Below are 18,693 nucleotides of genomic sequence, written 5' to 3' on the forward strand. Positions count from 1 at the left end.
TCAGCGTTTTATGCGGAACATGAGTAATGCCTGGTGTAATGTAGATACCTTTAAGGGGGGAACTATCTTTTACAGCTCATGTATACTGCAGTACCGGCAGTGACCACACCTGTATATAGCACTGAGTAGTAATCTGTACAGATCAGTTCCCGTGTGAGCCACGTTGAGTAAACACCTGTTATACCGTTCTCCTGCAGTCTGTGTCTTATTATACACAGACACAACACCTGGAAAGTGTCACAAGCCAGTGTGTTGCTGTTACACAGGATTACATAGGATCCACAGAACAGAAACAGGCCATTCGGCCCAACCAGTCCATGTTCCACTCGAGCCTCCTCATCTAACTATCAGCATAACTCTTCTATTCCTGTCTCATATGCTTATCTAGCCTCCCCTTAAATCCATCTATACTTTTTGCCTCAACCACTCCCTGTGGTAGCGAGTTCCACATTCTCACCACTCTCTGGGTAAATAAGTTTCTTCTGAATTCCCTGTTTGATTTCTTGGTGACTATCTTATATTGATGGCCACTAGTTTTGCTCTTCCCCACAAGTGGAAACATTCTGTATATCTACTCCATAGTGTCAGCTGTGGCTCAGTGGGCCGCACTCTCTCGCCTCTGAGACAGAAGGATTGTGGTGCAAGTCCCACTCCAGAGACTTAAGCACCAATATCCAGGCTGACACGCCCAGTGCAGTGCTGAGGGAGTGCCGCACTGTCAGAGGTGTCATCCATCTTCTGGATGAGACATTAAACCCGAGGCCCCGTCTACCCTCTCAGGTGGATGCAAAAGATCCCACGGCACTATTTCGAAGAAGAGCAGGGGAGTTCTCCCTGTGGCCAATATTTGTTCCTCTATCAACATCACTAAAAACAGATGATCAGGTCATTATCCCATTGCTGTTTGTGGGAGCTTGCTGTGCGCAAATTGTCTGCTGCATTTCCTACATTACAACAGTGACTACACTTCAAAAAATACTTCATTGGCTGTAAAGCGCTTTGAGACATCCAGTGGTTGTGAAAGGTGCTATAGAAATGCAAGTCTTTATTTTACTCTATCAAAACCTTTCATAATTTTAAAGTCCTCTATTAGGTCGCCCCTCAGTCTTCTCTGTTCAAGAGAAAAGAGACCCAGCCTGTTCATCCTTTCCTGATCGGTATAACCTCGCAGTTCTGGCATCATCCTTGTAAATCATTTTTGCACCCTCTCCAGTGCCTCTATGTCCTTTTTATAAAATGGCGACCAGAATTGTCCACTGTTGGGTCCAGTTATACTGCCACTTGATGGAAGGCCATCTCGCACCCTATGAGTTTTATCCCCAGCGACTACTGTGCAACTCCCAGCTGGTGTGAAGTTGGATATTAGAAGTTGTCATTGGACCTCTGGGGAACTTTCAAAAGATTACACGGAATATTTCTAATATTGGGGGAGAATACGCACTCCAACCCTATCTGCCTTCTCAGGAGGATGTAAAAGATCCCGCGGCACTATTTTGAAGAAGAGCGGGGGGAGCGGGGGCGCGGAGTTCTCCCCGGCGTCCTGGGCCAATAATTATCCCTCAACCAACATCACTTAAAAAAAAAACCAGATTATCCGGTCGTTACCTCATTGCTGTTTGTGGGATCCTGCTCTGTACAAATTGGCTGCCGCGTTTCCTACATTACAACAGTGGCTACCCTTCAAATAAAAAGTACTTCACCGGCTGTGAAGCGCTTTGGAACTTCCTGAGGTCGTGAAAGGTGCAGGGGGTTCTCCCCACCCCCCCAGGGGGTTCTCCCCAACCCCCCCCAGTCTCCCGTACCGTTTCTCCGGGGGGAGCCCGCTGAACCTCCACTGGTCTACGGCAGTGGATCGGGAGAATCCGCTGGGAAATTCTCTACCGAAGCGTATTATTCGGCTGCTGAAGCGCCGTTGCCCATTCTAAGGCCACGAGACCTAATTGCTATGCCAGCCTGGATCAATCAATCGGCCTAAAGGCAGATCCTCACCCCAGTTACGAACATAGGAACAGGAGGAGGCCATTCAGCCCCTCGAACCCAGCCGCCATTCAATTAGATCACGGCTGATCTGCATCTTTACTCCGTCTACCCGCCTTGGTTCCGCATCCCTTAATACCCTCGCCTAACAAATATCTATCAATCTCAGTTTAGAAAATTTCAATTGACCCTCAGCCTCAACAGCTTTTTGGGGGAGAGAGTTCCAGATTCCCACCAATCGCTGTGTGAAGAAATGCTTCCTGACATCACCCCTGAACGGCCTGGCTCTAATTTTCACGTTATGCCACCCCCCACCCCCCCCCCCCCACCCCTTGTTCTGGACTCCCCCCTCCACCAGAGGAAATAGTTTCTCTCTAGCGACCCTGTCAACTCCTTTAATCATCTTAAATGCCTCCAGTTGTTCAATTGGCAACGGAAAAGAAAATGGGGCGGGGTGTAAAACGGACGGCCAATTCGCCAACGTCTGTTGTCGCTGAGCGTTAACTGTTAAAATTACGCAGCCCCCCCCTCCCCCATCCCCGGCACCGAGACTTCTGACGTTAATTTGAGGGGATTTTTTATTTTTTGCCTGGGGAAAGGGGGGAGGTTTTTTTTTTGGTAGTTTGGAAATGATTGGATTTCGTCCTTTTAAAAAACAGAAATGCCATTTGAAAGTGAGACTGAAATTTGGAGCTACGATGCCTCTCGTGCGATGGACACTAAACTATTAAAGGGAGCTCTGAACTTATTTGCATAGTAATCCATTCAGCCGACCCACGTATTGGGATGGCCAAAACTAATCACCTCTTCCCATGAAAGAAAAACTTGCATTTCTATAGCGCCTTTCACGACCTCAGAACGTCCCAAAGCGCTTTACAGCCAATGAAGTACTTTTTCAAGTGTAGTCACTGCTGTAATGTGGGAAACGCGGCCGCCAATTTGTGCACAGCAAGCTCCCACAAACAGCAATGTGATAATGACCAGATAATCTGTTTTAGTGATGTTGATTGAGGGATAAATATTGGCCCAGGACACCGGGGAGAACTCCCCTGCTCTTCTTCGAAATAGTGCCATGGGATCCTTTACGTCCACCTGAGAGAGCAGACGGTACCTCAGACAGTGCAGCACTCCCTCAGCACGGCACTGGGAGTGTCAGCCTAGATTTTGTGCTCAAGTCCCTGGAGCGGGACTTGAACCCAGAACCTTCTGACTCAGAGGTGAGGGTGCTGCCCACTTCTTTTTAATATATTATTTATTGAACATTAAAAACATTTACAACATCGTGATCATTCCATTGTATCATACAAATCCATTCCACCGCTCTGCACAGCCATTCCTCCACCACATATTAACATCAAAACCTGAAGTTTAATTTGTCTGCCATAACATATACTAATCTATTGTACTTTAAAAATCGATCAGTAATCATGGCTCCGAATAAGGGAAGTGTGCCTGATAATTTCCTCATCATTTAATCTCCGGCCCTGCCCTCCTCTCATGTTCCTTCCCAACTTTTCGGGCAGCTGTTGCTTTTTCCTGCAGCCTCCGGCTCTTGTTCACCTCCTGTTTGAACCTTCCCTGCAGTTTCAGCCTCTTCCTTACATTAGGTTTGGGCCCGGGAGCTGCCCCTTCTCCCTCCTTCTGCCCCTCACTAACCTTTCCCTTTCTACATGATGACACCCCACCCCCCACTTCCATGTCTCTGTCCCCCTCTGACTCCTCACTCTCAAGCTCTTCTGTAACCTCCCGTCCCTGCTCCCCGTCAGATACATAGGGGCGATTTTGCCAGCCCTGGGGAGGTGGGTTTGGAGGCAGGACTGCTGGGAAAATAGCAGAATCTGGGGGCGGGCCCGCCCCCACCCCCAACCCGCCTCCATGCCATCTTCCCAGGAGGCTGGTAGCCGACCTGCGCCGGGTCCCATCTCCTGGAGGCAGGCAGGGGATTACAGCCACTTAACTCCCCATTTTTCCAACAGAGGCGCGGGCTTCCCGACATCAGGAAACCCTGCCAGGGTCACCGAGGCGAGCAGTGGGTCTGCGGGGGTTGGAGGGGTGCAAAAGTGCGCTGTGGAGGTGAGTGATGGGTGCAAGAGTGGAGAGGTAAGTATGTGAGGTGAGTGGAAAGTGATAGAAAATGTTTACTTACCTTTGTTTCTCCTGCAGGCTTCAACCGTTGGGGATGCGGAGACTCCGGCATCTCACCGGCAGAGATGACAGAATGGCTGCTGCATTCTCCAATGCAACAACCATCTAATTTCTGCTCACAAAAGAGGTTTGATGAGTCTTCAGTACAAGAACTCATCAAACTACAGAAAATGTCAGTGTTTGACAGCTTCACAGGGCCGTCAAACGATAACATTTTATCTGTCAAAAATTGTTGACAGATGAGACGTCACACGCTGACGTTCTCTGTAACCAGCTTCCCCTTAACAAGGTCAATCAAGGGAAAATAGCGTGGGTTGGCCACAAGTCAATGGAGGCGGGACTAAAACCCGACAAGTGGGAGTCCCACCTCCAAAAGCTCCCCATTGACAAAATCCAGTCCATAATTTCCCTTAGAGAGTCTTCCTGCTATCACGGTTTCTCCAACAGTGCCACTCCCTTCGGCCTCATCGCCACCGCTGACCCTTGCTCCCTGTTTCTTCTCTCTCTGGGACAATGGCGCATCTGCACCTATCTTGCTCCCTTCTGGCGTCTTTGTCTCCCCGCTCCCATCCTGCTGCCCCTTTAAGGCTCCTGCTCCCCGAGATGACCGACTCCCCGTCTTTCTTTGGAGTACTTACACTTACCCCGCTCCCTGCTCCCGCCTCCTCTCCCCCCACAGACACCAGATTCTTTAGGGAGAGCCGAGCCGTATTATGGCTCGACTCTGCCCTCGACCCGTGCTGCCCGCTGCTGTCTTTGTCCTTTTCCACCATACTTGATGTGTTTTCCACCATCTCCATCCTGTTCTCTGCTCCACAATTTTCTGCCTCTTCCTGCGCTCTTTTCTCTTTCCACTCACCAGCTGTGTCCTCCGCCTGCTCCGCTCCTCCAGCCGCTCCACTCACACCTCCTGCTCCTTCTCCTTCTCCCATCTCCTCGTCACTCAAGGGGCTTCCTTCTGCCTCACACTCACAGCGGGTGGGGCCTTTGTGACACACCCCACAGCTCTCCGCCTTGCAACTCTGAGTGATGTGTCCAGACTCGCCGCAGTTATAACACTACAAGTCTGGAGTCACGGTCGTGTCCAAGACAATAATAACAAACCTTCACCTGGTTATCATGCAATACCCAGAAGTACTGCACTCCTTCCATTGTCTCGAATTTCATGCTGTGTGACAATGACTTCACCCCCTCTGGGAACCGCACCTTTACATAACGGGTTCAATCTGCTACCCGCATTCCTGGATAGTATCTCCTCCTTATTGCCGAGCAAATTTTAATGCCCTTCAACTCCAATTTTTTATTAGCAGATCGTCCTCAATATAAACCGGCAGGTTTAAGAATGAGACCACCACCTCTTCAGAATATAGCAGAGATACCTCCAAGAACTTATCTCCAACCTTCAAACTCAGTAAAAGTCTTTCCACCTCCTCTCGGCCACTGACCGTCACCTCGAACTCAACATTCTGCTTTGATCGGCAGGCAAAGCAGCTTCCCTCGCCGCAGTCCTCATGTAAGAATATCCCAAGCTCGTATCTCCTTATCCTCGCACTGAACCACCACCGTGTTTTCTTTTCCAAACCTCCTGGGGTCCCGGCCCAAATCTTTTGAGCCTTTTTCTTTCCCTTCCAACCACAGTTTCTTCCCTAATTAAATTCATCTTGGGAACACTGTCCTCTGAGGGGTCCAGCATTCCCGGCCCCTCAGCTGCCATCTAAGGACCAAAAACACCCTAAAACCTGGGGGGGAAAAAACCCAACACCAACTTGTTACAAACTCACTCCAACTTCCTGCAGTAATCAAGCATCCAGCAGCACCTGCTCACTCCTAGTCCCTCCCACCTACAGAGTGCGACCCCCTGAGCCACAGCTGACCATGCTCTGTGTCGGCATGTCATGATATAGGAGTGCTGTAGCTGAGTCCCAAACTCCATGACCTCGGCATTAAAAGAAAAAGAAAGACCTGCATTTCTATAGCGCCTTTCACGACCACCAGACGTCTCAAAGTGCTTTATAGCCAATGAAGTACTTTTTGAAGTGCAGTCACTGCTGTAATGTGGGAAACGCGGCAGCCAATTTGCGCACAGCAAGCTCCCACAAACAGCAATGTGATAATGACCAGATTACCTGTTTTAGTGATGTTGGTTGAGGAAGAAACATTGGCCCCAGGACACCGGGGAGAACTCCCCTGCTCTTCTTCAAAATAACACCATGGGATCTTTTATGTCCACCTGAGAGCAGACGGGGCCTCGGTTTAATGTCTCATCCGAAAGATGGCACCTCCGACAGTGCAGCACTCCCTCAGCACTGTCAGCCTAGCTTTATGTGCGCAAGTCTCTGGAGTGGGACTTGAACCCACAACCTTCATTACTCACAAGCAAGTGTACTACCAACTGAGCCACAGCTGACTCTCAATTACACCTGTCGCTTTGAGAAGCGGAGTGGCCTCCTCACCAGGCTTTTCCGGGACCTTTTTCCAATGCACAGGACACCTTTAGGAATGGTTCGAATCGGGACGGGGGGGAGGGGCCTAAAAATATTGTGCCCCGCCCCTTCAGATATTTGCGCAAGAACCGTGAAAAATGAGTTAGATTGGCACCAGTAGCCCCTGGCACTCAAGCTCACAAACTATCTGATTAGAGTGAGAGAAACCTGGCTGCCCTTTCCTTGGACTCCAATTAACAGGCGGCGCAGACACGATGGGCCGAAGGACCTCTTTCTGTGCTGTAAAACTCTATGACTCTATGACTGAACACATTTCCCTTCAACTCCCCAACCACGGTATTCAACAGCTTCCTTCAGGCCAGTTCATGGTTCAAACTTACACCCGTGCTTGAGACTCTGTTTTGCAGGCAATGTAGCGCTGGACTTGGGCCTGATTGACTCCGTACATGGATAGCCACAACATGGTCCCGCCGACGGTAAGCGTCCAAAACGTGTAGCGTCTCCTGGGATCTGGATCAAAACTAAACAGAGAGCTTCCATCACTATACAGCAGAAAATGGTCAACACAACAGGGCTGGCTCTCCGCGCTTATGCGGCCAACAGCAACATGCACTTGGAAAATTACTCCCAATGTTCCTTTCTTTTCATTTTTTTTAATGGAAAGGGATGGGCCAAGACCCCTAGCACAGGACCTCTCCAGGTTTTGCTTTATTCTTTCTCGGGATGTGGGCGTCGCTGGCAAGGCCAGCATTTATTGCACATCCCGAGTTGCCCCTCGAGAAGGTGGTGGTGAGCCGCCTTCTTGAACCGCTGCAGTCCGTGTGGTGAAGGTGCTCCCACAGTGCTGTTAGGGAGGGAGTTCCAAGATTCTGACCCAGCGACGATGAAGGATCGGCCGATATATTTCCAAGTCAGGATGGTGTGTGACTTGGAGGGGAACTTGGAGGTGGTGGTGTTCCCATGCGTCTGCTGCCCTTGTCCTTCTAGGTGGAAGAGGTCGCGGGTTTGGGAGGTGCTGCCGAAGAAGCCTTGGCGAGTTGCTGCAGTGCATCTTGTAGATGGCACACACTGCAGCCACGGTACGCCGGTGGTGGAGGGAGTGAATGTTTAACCCAGTGAAATCAGTGAAATAAAGGATGAGGTAAATCGGGAAGCAATGAGTTTGTGTCATCAGTAAATAATCTTAATTTAACCCGCCTGGAGAGGAAAAGGGATGATCCAAATCTGACACTGGTTTTCGCAACTCGTCTGATTTTACTGTCAATTGAAGTAATCGGGCAGCGTGTTTAATGGGCATCACACCCGGACCAGCCCCATTCCCGTTGGGCAGGTTAGACTAAAAATGACCCTCCAAGCTGGGGTTTTGAAAGCCTGTGGATTAGAAGGGGGAGGAAAGACTAAAGCGAGATAAGGAGATGTACAGTTTCAAGGGCTGTGGGAAAGAATGAGTTAGAGCAATGAGGTTGTGACGAGGTTTGATTTCAACACAGCGAGGGTGCAGGCAGAAGGTATTCCGCTTAGAAGGGACAAGAGAGGAAAATTTACCACAGTAACAATGATAGTCACAGCACAGAGGCAGGAAAGGCTGTAATGGAAGGAGATCGAGAGGTTGGAGGCTGGAGGTGAAAGAGGCTCACCTATTAGGTGAGAAGCTTATGTGTCCAAGTGGTACAACACGACATAACTGGATACTTTGCAGTGCATGTGACATTCTTCAGTCTAATTAACGAGCAATTAACTTTCCAACCAGATACCATAAAAACCAACAGAGGATTTCCAAATTAGGCAAACTATCAGTACAGCACAAATAAAAATTGGTGCAATACTCATGTTCTGTCACTAGATGTCAATAGCTACTGCATGTTCCATTTACAATGCATACTCCAAGGGGAAAAATTCGGTTGCTTTGCGCATCTCGTTAGCGCCCTAAGGGGGCGCAAAGCAACTAGCGCCCGGTCGCAGCACCGCCAACACCTCCTGCGAAATTCAGTGGGAGGTTAGCGGCAGTGGTAACCTACACCGCCGCCGATGACATCATCGCCTTGTGCAGCGTCCCGCTCGTGCCCCGGCAGCGATCTTCGGTAGCGCCCCCTGACTTACCACCGGACGCTATGTCCGACGGGGTCAGGGGGGCGTACCTGCGGCCGGGGCAGCGCTATTTAAAGGAAAGGTGCCGGGTGGCCATTTTCATTGCTGGCGCCTGCCAGCACCTGCCTGCGCTCCCATCCCCGGCCTCCTGAACCGCCCCCTGCGGAGTGCCAGCTGCGCTCCATGAGCCCGGTACTTCTCTTGAGTGCTGGGCTCTTTTGCCGGCCCTCCGGTCCCCGGGGGCCGAGCTGGGCCCCAGGCCATGCTGCGCAAAGCCCCTCCCCTTTAAGAAGAGGAGGAAGGTCTGCAATACTGCGGCGCGACGTGCCGCAGAGTGTGGCGCTGCGGCACGAAGCGCCGCGATATTCCCTCGCAGTGCCCCAAGAGGGAGGCGGGGTGCTTCCAGTAGTGCCCCGCTTCCCTCTTGAGGCGCTAACACTCAATTTCGGTCGTGGGGGCGCTAATTTTTCTGGGGCGCTAAAAGTAGCTCCCCGGCGAAGTTAGCGCCCCAAAGAGGGCGCGACTCAATTTTTGGCAACAGCTGGTGTAATGTGTCAGGACTCGGGAGGAAAAAATGATCAGCCATCGTTTCCACTCCCCATAGTAAATGTGGCTACCAGCTAGAAATGGAATTGAACTGAACTATAAGGTGGTTAATGGCAGATCACGGCCGAGGCTCATGCTTGAAGATTGGCCACTTGAATTACCTAGAATATACATCACAGTAACAGGCCATTCGGCCCAACTAGTCTCTGCTGGTGTTTATGCTCCACACGAGTCTCCTCCCATTCCGTCTCCCTCATCTCAGCCCTTCAGCAGATCTTCCTCTTCCTGTTTCTCTCATGTGCTCATCTAGTTTCCTTTTGAAAGCACCTAAGCCATTTATCTCAACCACTTCCTGTGGCAGCGAGTTCCACTTTCTAAGTCCAAATCATGAATGTACATTACGAATAGCAGTGGTCCCAGCACCAGTCCTTGTGAAAGATTGCTTTCTACCTTCAACCAATCCGAATAACCCCTATTCTCTACTTTCTATCTTTTAGCCAATTTGCTACCCATTCAGCTATTTGTCCCCCTGGCTCCACATGCCCCAACCTTCTGTCGTGAGCCTACCGTGTGGTACCTTATCGCTTGCTTGAGGTACTGGAGGTTTTCTGGGACCCAGCGGGAGTTGCTGCCTTTGTATGGGCCAGCGAGCAAGCTAACAAAATAAACTCTTACAACAAAGACATCCAGGGCCAGAACATTGTTGCCGGGCCAATTTTTTCCCCTCAAAAGTTGGCCTCTGTGCCAGTCGAGAAGCGATGAAACTCGCTCGGTTAAGTTCAGCGACTATGCAGGCTTGGCGGGTGCCCGGTAATGAGCTTCAGCAGCAAAGACATCTCCTTACTCTCCAAAATTGATCCTGGACCCATTGTATGCAAGCTCCAGGACTTTGCTGACTCCTCCAGCTAAATAGGTTCCCCGGATCATGATAGCGACAAACCCGGACAGCATGGTGATGATTTGAAAGACGTCAGTCCACACCACAGCTTTCAGTCCTCCCTGGAGGCACAAAAGTGGAGGCTATTAAAACATGGGTAGCAGCAAAGTAACGCCTCTCCATATCTTCACAGCGGTGGCCAACCTATTCAGTTCGGTATCAACAAGACTATTGAAGTATTACAAACTGGCAGGAGGGTCGGTAACCAGATTTAAGGCAATTGGCAAAAGGACCAGAGGGGAGATGAGATCTGGAACGCGCTGCCTGAAAGGGCGGTGGAAGCAGATTCAGTCGTAATTTTCAAAAGAGAATTGGATAAATACTTGACGGGGGGAAATTGCAAGGCTATGGGGGAAAGAGCAGGGGGAGTGGGACCATCATATCAGATAGTTTTATCACAATGAAAGATTTAAAATTTGAATCTATTATGCCATTGGCTGGGGAATAGGCAATGCTAAACTCTTTGCAGACCATTCCGAGGTTTACAGAGCCAACCATTAAGGTGCCAGGTTAAACTAGGATCAGAAAGCGTGAGCATGGCAGAATATCAGGACCTTTAACACATAAGGACATAAGAAATAGGAGCAGGAGTCGGCCATTCGGCCCCTCGAGCCTGCTCCGCCATTCAATAAGATCATGGCTGATCTGATCTTGGCCTCAACTCCACTTTCCCGCCCGCTCCGCATAACCCTTGACCCCGCTGTAGCTCAAATATCTGTCCATCTCCGCCTTGAATATATTCACTGACTCCGCCTCCACAGCTCTCTGGGGTAGAGAATTCCAAAGATTCACGACCCTCTGAGAGAAGAAATTCCTCCTCATCTCCGTCTTAAATGGGCGACCCCTTATTCTGAAACTATGCCCCCTAGTTCTAGATTCCCCCACGAGGGGAAACATCCTCTCAGCATCTACCCTGTCAAGCCCCCTCAGAATCTTATATGTTTCAATAAGATCACCTCTCATTCTTCTAAACTCCAATGAGTATAGGCCCAACCTGCTCAACCTTTCCTCATAAGACAACCCCTTCATCCCAGGAATCAACCTCGTGAACCTTCTCTGAACAGCCTCCAATGCAAGTATATCCCCCCTTAAATAAGGAGACCAAAACTGTACACAGTACTCGTGCGGTCTCACCAACGCCCTGTACAGTTGTAGCAAAACTTCCCTACTTTTATACTCCATCCCCCTTGCAATAAAGGCCAATATTCCATTTGCCTTCCTAATTACTTGCTGTACCTGCATGCTAACTTTTTATGTTTCATGTACGAGGACCCCCAGATCCCTCTGTACCGCAGCATTCTGTAGTCTCTCTCCATTTAAATAATAATTTGCTTTTCTATTCTTCCTACCAAAGTGGATAACCTCACATTTTCTCACATTATCTGCCAAATTTTTGCCCACTCACTTAACCTATCTACATCCCTTTGCGGGTCCAGCAGGGGCCCCGGTAATCAGGGGAGGGAGGCCTGCAACGACGCGGCGCCAGGTGCCGACGCATGTGGCGCTGTTGCACGTAACGCCACAATATTCACTTGTAGTGCCCCGGTGAAGCGGGCGCTACCGAATTTCTCCCCCTTTGTGTCCTCCTCACAACTTGCTTTCCCACCTATCTTTGTATCATCAGCAAATTTGGCTACAGTACACTCGGTCCCTTCATCCAAGTCATTAATATAGATTGTAAATAGTTGAGGCCCCAGCACTGATCCCTGTGGCACCCCACCAGTTACAGTTTGCCAACCTGAAAATGACCCATTTATCCCGACTCTCTGCTTTCTGTTAGTTAGCCAATCCTCCATCCGTGCTAATATATTACCCCCAACCCCATGAGCTCTTATCTTGTGCAGTAACCTTTTATGTGGCACCTTATCGAATGCCTTTTGGAAATCCAAATACACCACATCTACTGGTTCCCCTTTATCCACCCAGCTTGTTACATCCTCAAAGAACTTTAGTAAATTTGTCAAACACGATTTCCCTTTCATAAAACCATGTTGACTCTGCTTGATTGAATTGATTGTGCTGCTGATTTTGAGTAAGTGTTCTGTACTAACCACAGTTGTGTAGAATGTGCAGATGATTCCACTGGATAACAGAGATGCCCAGATATTAAGGCCGGTAACTGAAAGGCAACAAACCACATCAGGATGAGGCTATACCACTTAATAATGGCTCATCACAGTCCAACCAGCATATTAAACAATCTGTCGCACTCCCTTATAGGAGAACCTTGTACATAATGGCCTTCCGTTCCAGAATTTGTCACCCAGCTTTGTTCTCTTAAAGAAGGGAACTGCTCATTGAAAGTCTAGGGGAGCTAAATTCGGTTGATTTGCACCTCCCATTAGTGCCCTAACTAACGGGGCGCAAATCAACTAGCGTCTGGGCGCGGCGCCGCTAATGCCTCACGTGAAATTCAGTGAGAGGTTTGCGGCGGTGCTAACCGTTAGCGCTGCACGCCGCTGCGCCACTGGCGATGATGTCATCGCCGTGCGCAGCGTCCCGCTCTCGCCCCAGCTGTAATAATGGGTGGCGTCCCCCGACTTACCGCCGGACGCTGTGTCCGCCGAGGTCAGGGGGGCCTACCTGCGGCCGGGGCAGCGCTAGTTAAAGGGGAGGTGGCGGGTGGCCATTTTTGTTGCTGGCCGCCTGCCAGCACCTGCCCCCATGAAGCCCCCGCCACCGCGGGGTGCCAGCTGCTTTCCATGAGCCCGGCACTCCTCTTGAGTGCCAGGCTCATTTGCCGGCACTCCCGATCCCTGGTGGCCCAGCTGGGCGCCGGGACGCGCTGCGCCAGGCCCCTCCCCTTTAAGAAAGGGAGGAAGGCCTGCAGTACCGCGGCGCGACGTGCCGCAGTGCGTGGCTCGTAGCGCCCCAAGAGGGATGCGAGGTGCTTCCGGTAGCGCCCCTCCTCCCTCTTGGGGCGCTACCTAGGAAAATCGGCCGCGGGGGCGCCCCGGCGAAGGTAGCATCCCAAAGGGGGCGCTACCCAATTTTTACCCCTAGCTATGTTCACTAGCCTTTATAACCAAAATGGAGGCTTAGATAACTGTTATTTTCTTTCAATAACATTACATATATCGGCCGTTCTTTCATCGCCGCAGTCCTCGAACTCCCTCCCTAACAGCACCGTAGGAGCACTTTCACCACACGGACTGCAGCAGTTCAAGAAGGCGGCTCACCACCACCTTCTCAAGGGGCAACTAGGGATGGGCAATAAATGCTGGCCTTGCCAACGACGCCCACAATCCCGAGAATGAATTTTATTTAAAGGCAGAGAGAAACTATTTCCTCTGGTTTGGGGGGGGGGGGGGGGCGGAGTCCAGAACAAGGGGGCATGACCTTAAAATTAGAGCCAGGCTGTTCAGGGGTGATGTCCAGAAGCACTTCTTCACTCAAAGGCTAGTGGGAATCCTGGAACTCCCTCCCTAACAGCGCTGTGGGAGCACCTTCACCACACGGACTGCAGCGGTTCAAGAAGGCGGCTCACCACCACCTTCTCGAGGGCAATTAGGGATGGGCAATAAATGCTGAGCCTTGCCAGCGACGCCCACATCCCCAGAATGATTTTTTTTTTTAAATATTGGTGCAGTTGTACATTTGGCTCACACAGTTTGAGGACTGGGCGCTCGGCCAATGGTGTTGTATTGTGGGATAGGCATCTTACGCACTGGATTCATTTCAGCAATGACTTCCGTTTATAAACCGCCTTCGATGTACAGAAACGTCCCAAGGCGCGTCACAGAGGTGTAGTCGGACAAAAAAAATGGACGCCGAGACAAAGGAGATACTCGGAGCGGTGACCCCAAAAAAAAAGCCCGGTCAAAGAGAGAGGTTTTTGAGGAGAGCCTTAAAGGAGGATAGGGAGGTGGAGAGGTGATGGGGTTTTGGCAGGGGGATACCCCACAGCAGCCCTGTCCGATCAGAAGAGGGTTTGAACAGCTCGGTACAGCTCACGTGCCTTCGCATGTTCCACAATAAAAGAGAAACAAGAGAATGACCACTTGCCTTGGTTTAATATCAGTGCAGGCGCATAAATGACAACCCCAGTGTAGAGAACCTGCAAAGTAAAAAAGATCAAGGATCAGCCATAGGGGTTACAAGGCAGAGATAGTGTTCAGGCTTCAGCAGAGAGAGATTCGATGATGTGAAGGCCTGTTAGCAAGAGTTTGTTTTAAAAGCAGGCGAGGGCACAAGAAAAATCAGCAATGAGAAAGAGCCCATGCGGCCTATTGAAGCCCCTTCCCCCCCTGGTCATTGTATCATTGTATCATGCACCTTCCTCATCTAACAGGGTCAGGGGACAATCTCATTCTAAACCACCATCAATCTCCTCCTAAGCCTCCATCAATCTCCTCCGAAACCGCAAATAGCAACAGAAAATGCTGGAAACACTCAGCAGGCCAGGCAGCATCTGTTGTGTCGGTACCTTTCTACCTAGACACAATTTAGGACTCAGAACTCAGAGATTCAAACATGAAGTGCTTTATTGGAAGGAAAGGAAGTTCTGGAAAGTTCCGAACAAAGAGAGCTAAACTTAACAGAGAACACCCAACCATTTATCTCCTGTGACAGCGCCACCACTGGTGGGAGGAGAACACACAATAGAACACACAATACATAACAGCATCCGTGGAGAGAGAAACAGAGTCGACGTTTCCGGTCTGGGACCCTTCGTCAGAACTGGAAAAAGCCGGAGATGTAACAGATATTAAGCAGGTGCAGAGGTGGGGTGGGTGGGGGGGGGCGGGGGGCGGCGGTGGGAGGGGAGGAAGGAATTGAATGAACATTCTGTGCTAAGGTAGGAGGCAGGAAGGATAAAATGTTGCAAATGGGGATGGTGTACTCTGAAACCGCCATCAATACTCTTCTGAAACATGACCAGATAATCTGTTTTTAGTGATGTTGATTGAGGAATAAATATTGGCCCCAGGACACCTGGGATAACTCCCCTGTTTTTCTTCCAAGTAGTGGCCATAAGATCTTTTACGTCCACCTGAGAGAGCAGACGGGGCCTCGGTTTAACGTCTCATCCAAAAGACGGCACCTCAGACAGTGCAGCGCTCCCTCAGCACTGCACTGGGAGTGTCAGCCTAGATTTTTGTGCTCAAGTCTCTGGAGTGGGGCTCGAACCCACGACCTTCTGACTCAGGAGGCGAGAGAGTGCGGCCCACTGAGCCACGGCTGACACTAGGCGGTATGCCGTGCAGTGACACCAGCCACCAACTCGAGCTCAAGCACCTGGAGGTACTTCCTGGAGGCGTGGTTAACAAGTGACACACAATGGCCTAGAAATTCGGTATGGCCCCGCCAGGTCTTTTGTGCCCGAAATTTTGCGCCCGCCAGGATTCCCGTAGCGCCCGCCTAAAATTCAGTTGCGACGGGCCAAGACGGCGGCGGGCGCTATTGCAGGGTTTGGCCGCCTCGCTAGGGGTGATGAATGTCACTTTCAGGCGTCCAGCTCCCGCTGCGGCACCCGATGCGGTGCGGCAGGCTGGGGTACTGCAGGCCTCCTCCTTCTCTTAAGGAGGAGCTGCCTGCAGCCGTCAGATCACCGGTGGATTCCCCCGGCAAATGAGCCCGGCACCACGGAGAAGTGCCGGGCTCGCGGGACTCAGGCATCAATGCCGCGGGGGGGTGGTGCAGGAGTCCGGGGAGGGAGGTGCGGGCAGGCGGCCGCCGGGAAAGCGGCCGGCCGCCGCTCCACCTTTATGCGCCGGCCTTTCGGAGCTGCAAGACCCCGTTTCACAAACGTTGTTTGCGGCTGCCACGAGCGAGGCGGCCGCAACTGAATTTGGCCATCGGGCCGGAATAGCATTGCAACCGGGGCGCTGCGCACACCGATGACGTCATCGGTGCCGGCGCGGCGCTACCGGCTAACGCCGATGTTAGGGTCCATCTGAATTTCGGGCGATAAAAAACTTCAGGCGCAAACCACTTTATAGCCAATAAGTGGGCGCAAACGCGACTGAATTTCTAGGCCAATGTGCTTAACATCAATTTGGATGTTAAACAACACTGAATTCATTCAACCCTCCGGTGATGATACCTGTCTGACAATGGTATGCGTGATAGAGATGACACCATTAGCTAATTAGAGTTTGGCTTTGAAGTACGTTTTTTTCTCCAATTCCTCCCCTCAGGAAAAAGATGAAACAATCTTCCCTTATCCACACCACCAAACACAGATGAATTGGTCATTTAACTCATTTACTGTTTGTGGGAGCTTGCTGTGTGTAAATTGGTTGCCGTATTTCCCTACCTAGAAATCAGAAGGGTCGGGGTGAGGGGAATCAGAAGGGAAGTGGGCGGGTGGGGGGGGAGATCAGAAGGATCGGGGGGGGGAAGAGAATGGAAGGATCAGGGGGGTGATCGGAAGGGTCAGGGTGAGGGGAATCGGAAGGGAAGTGGGGGGGGGGTGATCGGAAGGACCGGGGGGGGGAAGAGAATGGAAGGATCGGGGGGGTGATCGGAAGGGTCGGGGTGAGGGGAATCGGAAGGGTGAGGGAGAGAGATTTTAAGGGTCGGGGGGTGTCCGATCACGGCTGGGTGGGTGAGCTGAATCCAGCAGGTAAATGGAAAGGCACTTACTTCCAGCATCCCGCAGTCCTCGCCTCCCTTTAGCCGACGGGTTTCCCAAGGTCCGGGAAGCCCGGCCGGCCAGAGTTATATTTAAAATGGTGGTTAATTCTGAGGCACGCAGCCTCATTATAATATTTAAAATTGCCAACCTGCCTCCTGCAAGCGGGTTGGTTGGCCGCACCCCCCTTCTCCCACCCCGCACACCACCCCCCCCCAATCCCGCCTCCGTTAAAACCGGAAGTGGGCTGGTTGGGGGCGGGTTTCAGGTTATTTTTACGTTTTTACATGCCACCTGACCCAAACCCACCCGTTTTTGGGGAGTGGGGGTTAAAATTCCCTGGAATCTTCCCAGCCTCGCCCTCAGTTACACAGGGGAGTCCCTGCCGCCATTTTAAAAGGAAGACATCTTGAAATTCTTACCGTCGCTATGGTGAACTGTAAGGTCCCACACAGTCGGAGGCTTTTGCTGAATCGCAGTTCCAGGTACTAGAAAAGTAAACCAATATATCCAGCAACACTCGTAAGCAGTTCTCAACAACACGTCTTATCTAAACATGCACAAATGAGCTCACCAAAATATAATTCAGCTTTCACAGTGAATATCAAACAGGTTTACCTGCTGTAAATGTTATAATTGGTGAATAAAATATAGGCTTTCACTGGTAAGATGTATCTATGCAACTTGGCAGTAGCACTCTTGCCTTTGACGGAGAAGGTGGTGGGTTCAAGTCCCACTCCAACGACTTGAGCACCAAGATTTGGGCTGACACGCCACTGTAGTTCTGAGGGAGTGCTGCACTCTCGGAGGTGCCGTCTTTCAGATGAGATGTTAAAGTGAAGCCCGAGTGTCCTCTCGGGTGGATGTAACATAGAAACATAAAAGATAGGAGCAGAAGTAGGCCATTCGGCCCCTCAAGCCTGTTCCGCCATTTAATGAGATCATGGCTGATCATCCAAATTCAGTACCCTGTCCCTGCTTTCTCCACATATCCCTTGATCCCTTTAGCCTTAAGAAATATATCTAACTCCTTCTTGAATATATTTAATGAATTGGCCTCAACTGCCTTCTGTGGTAGAGAATTCCACAGGTTCACCACTCTCTGGGTGAAGAAATTCCTCCTCATCTCAGTCCTAAATGGCTTACCCCTTATCCTTAGACTGTGACCCCTGGTTCTGGACTCCCCAACCATCAGGAACATCCTTCCCGCATCTAGTCTGTCTAGTCCTGTTAGAATTTTATAAGTTTCAATGAAGAGCCAAATTGGCTGCCGCGTTTCCCTACACTATAACAATGACTACACAGCAAAAGAGCTTCATTGGCTGTGAAGCGCTTTGGGACACCCTGAGGTTGTGAAAGGCGCTATAGAAATAAAAATCCTTTCTTTCTTTAACATAACAACAGAAGTGTTTCTTTTGGGTTGTTTGGAGCAGTGTCTGTAATGATCAGTAACATGTCATTCTAGAATGGTACACTAGGTGGAGCTGTAGAGCTGTATGTATATAAGAGTAGGCTACCCACAAGGCAGTAGTCAAGATGGATGCTGTAGAAGTCCACATGTACTGAATAAAGTGACTAGCTAGAAGCTAGCTGTTCATAATGAAAATGACTAGTTATTAATGAACATAACAGTGTCTAGGAGTTTATTCCTGCACAGTTGGCAACCATATTGATGCAAGATCAATTTCACCCCCATTGACTTCAGGAGAGATGGTCATTGAGATTAGGAAGAGCCCTGATAGTGTCAATCGCCTCCATTTTCCTTTCACCTCTCTGAAGCCCCTGGGGGCATTTCTTTTAGAAAGAAAGGTTTGCATTTCTATAGCGCCTTTCATGGTCACCGGCCGTCCCAAAGTGCTTTACAGCCAATGAGGTACTTTTGAAGTGTAGTCACTGTTGTAATGTAAGAAACGCTGCAGCCAATTTGCGCACAGCAAGCTCCCACAAACAGCAATGTGATAATGACCAGATCATCTGTT

The 18,693-nt window shown here is 50.4% G+C and overlaps 1 protein-coding gene across 1 annotated transcript in view; it reads right to left on the minus strand.

The window, feature by feature from the left end:
* The window catches only part of slc5a5 (solute carrier family 5 member 5), an 82,553-nt gene that overhangs the window by 35,828 nt on the left and 28,032 nt on the right, over positions 1–18,693 (minus strand). The window contains exons 2-6 of the mRNA XM_086004446.1: positions 17,137–17,202; positions 14,143–14,194; positions 12,189–12,256; positions 10,045–10,199; positions 6,947–7,087 (exon numbers count right to left, since the gene is read on the minus strand). Of these exons, the coding sequence (XP_085860572.1) occupies positions 6,947–7,087; positions 10,045–10,199; positions 12,189–12,256; positions 14,143–14,194; positions 17,137–17,202 (482 nt within the window). The remainder of the gene's footprint in view (positions 1–6,946; positions 7,088–10,044; positions 10,200–12,188; positions 12,257–14,142; positions 14,195–17,136; positions 17,203–18,693) is intronic.

This window comes from Somniosus microcephalus, chromosome 13 (genome assembly GCF_052327205.1).
Source record: "Somniosus microcephalus isolate GS21.2 chromosome 13, FLI_Smic_1.0, whole genome shotgun sequence".
NCBI classification, from domain to species: domain Eukaryota; kingdom Metazoa; phylum Chordata; class Chondrichthyes; order Squaliformes; family Somniosidae; genus Somniosus; species Somniosus microcephalus.